This window comes from Sinocyclocheilus grahami, unplaced genomic scaffold, assembly GCF_001515645.1.
Source record: "Sinocyclocheilus grahami isolate Dianchi unplaced genomic scaffold, SAMN03320097.WGS_v1.1 scaffold98.1, whole genome shotgun sequence".
In the NCBI taxonomy this organism is placed as follows: Eukaryota; Metazoa; Chordata; class Actinopteri; order Cypriniformes; family Cyprinidae; genus Sinocyclocheilus; species Sinocyclocheilus grahami.
Genome location: NW_015505277.1, coordinates 3915600 through 3925758, shown reverse-complemented (window position 1 = coordinate 3925758; position 10159 = coordinate 3915600). Strand labels below are relative to the sequence as shown.

The 10159-nt window shown below is 37.7% G+C and overlaps 1 protein-coding gene across 2 annotated transcripts in view; it reads left to right on the top strand.

Moving 5' to 3' along the window:
• Positions 1-10159, top strand: part of LOC107588069 (roquin-1-like) — a 22081-nt gene extending 11922 nt beyond the window's left edge. Inside the window, exons 9-20 of one of the 2 annotated variants that reach the window (XM_016276075.1) lie at positions 91-203; positions 282-569; positions 2640-2836; positions 2933-3258; positions 3343-3504; positions 4657-4794; positions 6701-6914; positions 7004-7088; positions 7193-7295; positions 7874-8005; positions 8283-8374; positions 8594-10159. In XM_016276075.1, coding sequence (XP_016131561.1) covers positions 91-203; positions 282-569; positions 2640-2836; positions 2933-3258; positions 3343-3504; positions 4657-4794; positions 6701-6914; positions 7004-7088; positions 7193-7295; positions 7874-8005; positions 8283-8374; positions 8594-8750 — 2007 coding nt within the window. In that variant the 3' untranslated portion in view covers positions 8751-10159. Of the gene's footprint in view, positions 1-90; positions 204-281; positions 570-2639; positions 2837-2932; positions 3259-3342; positions 3505-4656; positions 4795-6697; positions 6915-7003; positions 7089-7192; positions 7296-7873; positions 8006-8282; positions 8375-8593 lie in introns of both variants that reach the window. The other variant, XM_016276074.1, reaches the window with a different exon arrangement.

Sequence of the window (10159 nt, the reverse complement as noted above, 5' to 3'; positions counted from 1 at the left end):
TTTTTTTTTCTTTTTTTTTTTTTTTTTTTATCGGGTCATTCAAATAACTTGCACAGAAATGAGTAAGCACATCTCACTTCCTGTCCACAGCCACCTCAGCACAGCAAATATAAGACCTACATGTGTCGGGACATGAAACAAAAAGGCGGCTGTCCTCGCGGGGCAAGTTGCACCTTCGCTCACTCTCAGGAAGAGCTTGAAAAGTAAGCAGCACTTGAAGTGCATTAAATAAAGCATAATAAGCATTAGTATCAGCTTCACCACATTTTCTCTGACAACAGATACCGTAAGATGAATAAACGTTTAGGAATGAGGCGCCAGCTCAGCCAGTCCCTGACCCAGCTGAATGAGATGGACTTCGGCACCGGTCTGTTGCCTGACGAGGGGCTGCTGATGGAGGGACTCCCACGCAAACCCTCCTCCATCACTAACATCATCCTAGCAACAGGACCTGAATCCACTTTGGCCCACCTGGTTTCCAGAGGCTCGGACCCGTCATATGACCCAACACGCAAACCGGAGAAGATGAATTCTGGGAGCCTCAGTGCGCCTGGCTCACCTCCAGAGTCGTGAGTTTTTTTGTTTGGGGGGGGGGGGGGGGGGGGGGAATAAATCATATATTAGCACTGGGGATTTCAAACCTTTTTACATCACATATTGCCAAATGAGAAGATCCCCTTGCCAAGGATCCATTTTGTAAAGTATAATGTATGTTTTAATTTATTAAGAGCTATGTAAAAAATGAAAAATATTATAAATACCATTAACTATAAAATATTATTATTATTAAGTAACTGTTAATTTTAAATAATGAATGGATCTAAATAAATCAAAATAGTCTCATGATTTGACCAGTTTTTAGAAAGAATGAAATGGCTAATTATTTTTTTTTATAGGAGAATTACTGCTATAACTGTATTAGCAGTGGCATTTTACATTATTTATATACTATTATAGTAGTTATTTTTTTTATTTGCATTTTATTTTCAGGTTTAATTTTAGTTTAGGTTTTAGTAATTTTATGTGCTATTATCATTTTTATTAGTATTTGTTTATTTATATTTAGCTTTATTTCATTTCCGGTTTAGTGATTTTGTGTGCTTATCATTTTTAACGGGGTCATATGACATTGCTAAAAATAACATTATTTTGTGTATTTGGTGTAATGCAATGTGTTTATGCGGTTTAAGGTTAAAAAAAAAAAACATTATTTTCCACATAATGTACATTATTGTTGCTCCTCTATGCCCCGCCTTTCTGAAACGCGTCGATTTTTACAAAGCTCATCGGTCTGAAAAGCGAGGTGTGCTCTGATTGGCCAGCTATCCAGTGTGTTGTGATTGGCCGAATACCTCAAGCGTGTGACGGAAATGTTACGCCCCTTACCATATTGTGATGCCATTTCCCGGCGTGATGAGACAACATCAATAAATCCCATTACAAACGAGGCATTTGTTGCATCCAGTGGGGACATAATTACTGATTTATAGGATCAGGAAACAGTCCTCCATAAAATGCGCTGCACACATCTGAATATTTGGGTTGAACTGTTCTGGAACAGTGTTGTAAATATAACTTAACCACTGATTTCTAGATGTGTCCTCTTTTGGAAGGCTAAACAAAGTAGTTTCGCTTTCACACCGAAACACACAGCGTCATACACCGCGGGCTTGAGTGAGCGGCGGCCGACAGGCTAGAGTGAGGAACGGCTGGCAGGCTTGCGGCAACCACACGTGATGACCCCGGGCTGGACTCCGCTTCATCCACGGTAAAAGCAGATTCGGTGATCCACAGCGCGAAGTTGATGTATTTCCTCAGCAACCAGCTCGGATCAGCTCTAGGCATGACGAAGTGGATATCGTCCTCTTTTGGAAGACCAAACAGAAGTAGTTTCGCTTTCACAACGAAACACACAGCGTCTCCACGACATGGTGGCGGCTGCAACAACAATACTACAGCGAGAATAAAAGTTATGTCTTCTTTCTTTGCGTGGACATTTGGGTGGTGTTATGCAAATCTTCCCACATCGTGACGTAGACATGTGGGAGTGCGTTTAAACGAGGCGTTTTAGGAGGGCGTGGACCAGTCTTAACTTTTATAAAGAATATCTCTTTGAGACTTTAATCTTTGCAACTTTAGGGATCTTATCTATGCACGAACAGCTTGTAACACTCCAAAGAGAAAGGAAAATTTGAAATTGCATATGACCCCTTTAATAATTATTATTTTTTTTTTTTATATTACTATTTTGCTTTTCTTTATTTTTTGCACTTTTTTACTAATTTTAGTACTTCAACTTATTTTCAGTTTAAGTTCGTCATCTAATATTTATACTTTCTATACAAGATATCATTATTAGATGACAAACTTAACTGAAAATTAGAAATGTTGCCTTGGCAACTTAATGAAATAAAATAATTAAATACTAAAATTTTTATAAACTAATCAAAACTATAGTTTTTTTTTTATCATTTGTTAACAATAATGACACTGCTATACATTATTCAACTTACTACATGGCTACTTGTCAAATAAATAAATACATAAATGGACATGAAATGTTAATTTGAGTCAGAATTGTTTAATTTAAAAAAAGCAAGACTGCCGAGTGATCATGCACTTTATCTCTTGATTTGCAGATTGGAATCCATCCCAAAACCAGGGATGCTCATAAATTCCCACTCCAGGGTAGCCGGCGATGTCGGACAGAAGCACATGCCTGCTGTGCCTAGAGTTCCTCACATGTATTCACCACACCACTCTGAACTGTATTACTCTGAGACACGAGGCCCTCTGCCACCCTCCACCCAATATGAATCCTCCCAGTACCCTGCAGGTAGCAAAACCCTTTCATTTTTTGAACAAACACATTACGTTTGGCACTTCTAGATCTTTGCACTTCTAAAAATGTTCATTTTCCTAATTTCAACAGGTAATCCTTATCCTCACCATCATGTGCACCCACGCTACACCCGTCACCCCGCTCCAGATCCAGGCATGCCACCATATCCGGATTCCTATTCCAGTTCCTACACCTCAGAGCGCCAATGCGCCAACCCAAGCTCCCATTACGGATACCCTTCACACCACGATGGCCGTCGCCACTCAGCCTACTCCCATCCCCAAACATTCCCCCCACGGGAGGAACTGGTCCGTAGGAGTCCGGACGTTCCCCCGCCGCTACCACCCCAAAGCGCTTCGTACCTGCCAGAACAAGACAGTTATAACCACTCCAGTCAGATCAGGAATTACCCAAGGGTAAGATCCATTACCTGTAATATTTGAACTGCATGGGTCTCATTCCAAACCTAAAGAAAACATAACCTAATACCGTGTCCACAGAATGCCTACACGCGATCTCAGCCTTCCCTAGACTACCTGCACCGTCGAAGACAGGAGATCATGGCCCAGCTGGAGGACAGAAAGGTCGTTTCCCCATCGCCCTTTAGCTCCTCGCACTCGCACGATCCCAGCTACCCTCAGGACACGAGGGGACAGAGCCATGTAAGCCAGAAAAACAATATTTCATAGAAATAATAATACTAAGCAAAATGTAGAAGGGCTGCATGTTTAGTAAGGGATAATGTACATCCAGCTGGTTGTTATCGCAGAATAAGGATCTTGTATCACCCTGAAGGGGGCTATTCAGTGATAACAACTGGCTGGATGTACATTAACTCGTTTAATACACAGCTACTTGCCACACAAGTAAATAATTAGACACGAAATATTGATTTGAGTTTAAATATTTGAATGCAAAGCTTCCGTGAAGACAACTTATAGTCCATTACAGTGTACGAAACAATCGTCGTGAAATGGCAGCAGCTGCATTTGTATGAAACGAGAGAGCGAATCCGCGATACCAGGATGACATCATAATTGTACACATAATACTGAACCAATTAAATACTGAATACTAAACAAACGCAAAGCTTCCACAAAGAAAAACTGTTCCTATCAAGCGTATAGTGCCGACTTCAGTTACCCGGATGAGCCTGTTATCAGATTTTACTGGTTGTTATTGAGGGATAACATACCTCGGAATGTCGCGACTGATCAATCAGAAGCAAGTATTCCACAGGGCCGTGTAATAAATCTAAAACAATTGTTTAATGTTTGAAAAAGAAATTAAGACTGCCATAAATTAGTCTTGTAATTAAAAAAATAATTAATTCGTAATAACAATGGTGTAACTGGTACTGTAAAATTATTATTATATTTTTTCTGAAATCTATTTTAGTAAAATTATATCCATTTTAATTATTTATTGTTAATATTATTGTTATACATATTAGTATTGTAATTTTAAAACGTAGTAAAAGTAATAATGAAATACTCAGTTTTAGTAAAATTATAGTAATTTCTTATTTTATTTTTTGTTTAACAATAGTTATTATTATTATTTTATATTTATATTGTATTGTAATTTTAAGAAAACTAAATTATCGTTGGTGTTAATGTATATTTATATTGAAATATAAATCACAAAATGTTGGGACAATTAGTCCTACAGACTAGCACAGCAAATCTGGAGTTTTTTTTTTGTTTTATCATATCTTATCACAAAAATTGCAATTAGATTTTTTTTCCCCCCAAATCATGCAGCCCTAGTAGGAAGTGTTTGGTAATGAGTTGCCATATCCGTGTCGTTCGCAGTACATGGAAGAGAACTCCCATGGTTTTGGACATTTCCGGGAACCAGACTACACCAGCTCATATTCACCTTGGTCATGTGACCCCTTCGGTTCCTACATTGGCGGCAAGGATATAAAGTCCAAAGAGGGCATGGACACAGTAAGTTTTGCATGTTTATAGGGACATAAGGGATTCTCAAGCAGTTGTATTTTTAACAAAAACATGGCCAAAGGCATACACTGAAGGAGGAACCTGAGCTAGATCTAGAGACAAGAATGTTAAAGAAATTTAGTTTTTATTTTATTTATTTTTTTATACAAAACTCCCTAGCAACCACATAGCATGCACTGACAACCAACTATAGCACCTTAGCATCATCATTAAGAATTTTCTATGGGCAAAAATTGTATAAAAATTTTTTTAATTTGAGTTCATTAAAGCTGAAAGGCTTCACATTGCAAGGGGATTTTGTCCCGTTTCTCCCACACATTCAGATCTGTGCTGTTTTCAGTGACCGTTCCATTAAAAAAGGTTATCAATGTTTGTTCTGTCTAGTTTGTACAAATACTGTTGACAAACCAAAGGCCATATAAACATATATTACAGATGACTAGGGCTGGGTTTTGACTCAAATTTCACGATTCGATTCGATTCTCGTTCACAAGCATTCGAATATCAATTATTTTGGATACATATCAGGTACAGTACATGCCAAGGAAAAAAAATCTCTCAACTAATGCTGTAAAATATACACGAGTCAATTGGTACTACATTACTATAATATTGAAGGTTAAAATTGACTGATTTGTAGGCTAATATACAACTGCTAAAATTACACAATGAAGTTTTTAAAATAATTAAGTTAGTTAGCTACATAATAATACTTCTACTTCAATTCGTTTTTGAAATATAAACATTTAAATGGTGGCTGTCAAAAACTTGATGGATTTATTCAAACATAAATGAAACATTCAAGAACAGTAAAAATTATAATGAATGTGTTATATGGTGCATATATTTAGCAAAATGCCCCTCTCTACAGTTATGCCAAGGAAAAAAAATCTCTCAACTAATGCTGTAAAATATACACGAGTCAATTGGTACTACATTACTATAATATTGAAGGTTAAAATTGACTGATTTGTAGGCTAATATACAACTGCTAAAATTACACAATGAAGTTTTTAAAATAATTAAGTTACAGTTAGCTACATAATAATACTTCTACTTCAATTTGTTTTTGAAATATAAACATTTAAATGGTGGCTGTCAAAAACTTGATGGATTTATTCAAACATAAATGAAACATTCAAGAACAGTAAAAATTATAATGAATGTGTTATATGGTGCATATATTTAGCAAAATGCCCCTCTCTACAGTTTATTTTTCTAGCTTACTAATGAGTTTATGGTAACCGAATATGTTTTTCTGAGGTAAATGTGACATTGTTTACAAGCCGTTATACTGACGTCTTTGAGCGGCTGAAACACTGATTGAGCGATTACATGAGACGGGATACGGATTGTAAAGTTGTACCCTTTCTTTTAACTTGCCTTCGGATGTTTAATCATGATTATTTTGTGCTGAAACTGGTATTAATGTGGAGGAGATGATCAGTTCACGTGCACCTCGTGCTGCTGTGTCTGTTGAACTGAGGCGATACAGCGATCGGTCACTCCACATTAAACCGCGCCAAAACGGCATTTATTGATGGATAGAATTTGAAATCTGAGACTGTTTCATATTAAAAGTACCAAAGCACAATGCTTATTGCGATATATTGGATGAAGTTCCCTTCAATGTTCCATCCATTAACTGAAAACAGGCTAGACTAGTCGATCTTGGGATTTAAGAATCGATTAAAATCAAGATATCGATATTTTTTTACCCAGCCCTACAGATGACCAATGATTTTTGTTAACGGTTCAGGCTTATTCCATGTTAATGCTTGGATAATATTCTTAAATATTAAACAGTGAAGTTGGATGTATTTAAATAATAGTATGCTGAGTAATTAGCATATTAATATAGGATTCTTGAGCTAATTGTAACCATTCCTAGCAGCAAAATTTAGACAAAGGCAAAAGTCTGAGAGCACACGGCTTGGAGCTTCAACGCAGAGCGGCAGATGTCAAAGACGACGACCCCATCATTCCCTTTGGCACCCTGCCGACCGTGTCTCGTTTTGGAGCCATCTCACGCACGTCTAAACTGGGCTACCCACCAAACAGTCCCATGCCACCCTTGCCAAACTCGGCCAAACACGCCGCCTCTGCTGGTAAACTCCTCCTGCTTTGTCTCCGCATTGCTAATGGGACAACATGATGATTTCAGTGTTTTTGAATGGTCTTTGTCTTCTCTTTCAAGCGGACTACACCTATGCGAATCACAGTGGGTGGAGTGGCGACTCTTACCAGCCGCACCAAAAGTCTCAGGGGCACTTCAGCGAGCGGTATGTCGCATAGCCCCACCCTTTACAAGTAATCACTTGGTTTCAGTGTAGTTTTATTCTAGAAAGGTCCTAAATGTGTGAAATATTTTCCGCTTATCCCGCAGGTCCAGTTTATCCCCTGCCGTGCAGGCGCGTGAGCAGCTGAGGATGGAGCTACAGCAGGTCAACCTGCAAATCAGCCAGCAGACGCAGAGTCGCGGCCTGGAGGTGAGACTGTCCATCCTGATGGATGTCATTTTAAAGGCCTGTTCACACCTTGTTCAATCGTACTAAACGACACCAAAATATCAAATATTTACTACATAAAATATTCACTTAAAATGAACAATAAAATGCATATTAAAATATATAAATTGTATAAAAATGCATTATGTATAGTATATTGAAGTTTTTTTTATATATATTATTTCTCTATTGAATACAACTAAATGACACCATATAAAATATTAACTTCAGTATATATGAAATTATTTTTGTATACAGTATATTTTATATATTTTCTTTTTTAAATATTTATGTACAGAATATTTTAGATTGTAGTGTGTATATTTTAATATAATTTAAAATAGCAATTTAAATAGTGTGCGTGTATAATACACAATTGAAATTTTTCATTTAATTCTTAAATTAATTAATTTTATTATATATATAAAATCTTAATTTTTAGTAGTATTGTTATTCTATAAAAACATCAAGAAATGAATGTAAAGAATAAAGATTATAATTATAAGGTCTTTTGTTGTTGTTGTTTTAATGATTCAGCTTCTCACTCTCTCTTTTGGCAGAACCCAAGCTCAGTCATGTCCCAGCCGTCTCGAGTGGACTGGTCATCAGGGAATTTGTCCAGTGAACAGCTGAGTCTCGAGCTGCACAAGGTGGAGAGAGATATCATCATGAGGACACATGAGATGGCCATGGTAAGCGAGACATGCAATTTATAGAGCTTCTATTAATTATTCATAATTAATCTATTCTATTTCCAGGGAATAATTAATGCGATTGTGGCCATTTCTTGAGCAGAAAATCAATTTTTAAGCAAGGTCATTTGTAAAAGTATAGTTTTTTTTCAAACTGGTATTGTGGAGTGTAATTTCAGTAGCTTTTATATTTCGGTTCACTCAGTGAAGTTCAGGAAGTGTTAAAAGTCATGTGGTTTACATTGCTGTGCTTGAGCATGAATTATTTTGCCTTCAGGAGAACCACGATGGCAAGTACAAGCGGGTCTCAGTCGAAAATGGACAAGACGAACACACTCTACAGCGAGATGAGCATCCACTCACTCTTAGGTGAAATATAACCGTGAATCTCACTAAAATGTGTTTTAAATCAAAAGAAAAATAAAGATATAATTTTAGTGTGCAAGTGCTATTTATTTGAAGTCAAGATTTGCTTTCAGAAGTACATGGTTTACATCCACTGAAAGAAATTCAAATACATGTATGGTCACATGTGGTTTCTTGTGTCCATCACAGTAGTTCTCATCGCCTTTCTCTCTTTGGTTGTAGTGAGGGCTCAAACGGCTCCATCAGTTTGGTCCAGGACCGTGGTTTCGTCAGCAGCAGCATGTCCTCGCTGACCAGTAAGACGTCATCTCTCAGTTTGTCCTCCGAACAGGTGGCCAGCAGCCCTGATTTGCCCAAGAACGGAGTCGTCCACTCCTAGTCGGCTCTTTCTACCTCAGATTCCCCTTCCTCGACCACCACCCCTCTCTTATGCCAGATTAAACCCTCTAGAGCCGGATGCTCCATCATCACTGGATGACACACGCCATTCATTCGCTTAATTCTGAGCGTTTAGCTGCCTCGCTGAGCCTCAAACACCCATCAGGCCAATATGGGTGGAGTTTGGGTGGGATCCACTGTGCATGTGCCTCAACAGACTTGCACAATCATGCCCTGATTTAGTTTCTTTTTACAGCAGTATCTGCTGTCATGTATTTTCTTCCTGTTCTTTGTTCACTTTCTTCCTGAGACTAGTCTTTTTTCATTGCCGCGTAAATCAGGGTGAATCTGAAAAACATATAAGATGATTTCACTTATGTTTAACTATCATTAATCCACTTTCTTGGGGTTTCAAAATTGCATTTTTATCAAAATGTGCTACGTTTTCGGTAGTTACACTCTTGTTCGTGCTTGGTCTGGCGTTTACACTTGTGTCAGGGTTTACTATGTTTAAATTCATTTTTTTACTGCAGGCTTGCTGCATATTCAACCAATGGAAAGCATTTTGTTTTATTATGACAGTCAAAACTATGTATCGTGTTTCATACATTAGGCTTCATTTAGGCTTTTACAGTGTGATTGCTGCAATGCACATTATTGTGTGTTATAGAAATTCTCACAAACCTAAATGTTCACTGATTTGACCTCAACTGCGCTCATGCCAACAAACCCAAAAGCTTTTTCCAGTCTTATTGGGGCCCTTGTATTGTTTTCAGTGCATTACACTACACTGCCTGTGGGATTTCGATTGAACCGCCTGTAATCATCATCTTTTGTTATAATGTCATCAGGGATGCATTAATCTGCCTCTATATTTTGTGGACATAAATAGAAATAACAATCCAGGTCACGCAGTTTTTTTTTTTCATAGTGGGTATAGTTATATTTTTCCATCCTGAGGATGGAAAGAAAGCAGCTACGGTAATGCGTAAAGATGCATTCTGTTGTAAGAATGCGTATATACTACTCTTCACTTTGTCAGTGAAATTACAATCTTCAGATCAATCCACGATTTTTTTGTATATGTGGAGTTTTTCATCCTGAAAGATGTGCCGAAAGACTTTGACCCAGTTGTAGCCACCTCAAGACTCTCCTTCATTCTTCGTTTCATCTCAAGTTTTGAAGAACGTTGTTTTGATGGGCCGGTTCAATCGAATTCCCCTACAGGCTGGGCTCATGCATGTACATCACAGTTCTCCTCAAATTCATTCTAATATTGATGGGGGATTAACTAAGCTCCTATACTTCACTTTACTGTCAAGTGTCTTGCAGGAGACTGTTTTGGACTCCTTACCTTTTAAAGGAATAGTTCACCCAAAAAAACAATTTGCTGAAAATTTCCTCACTCTC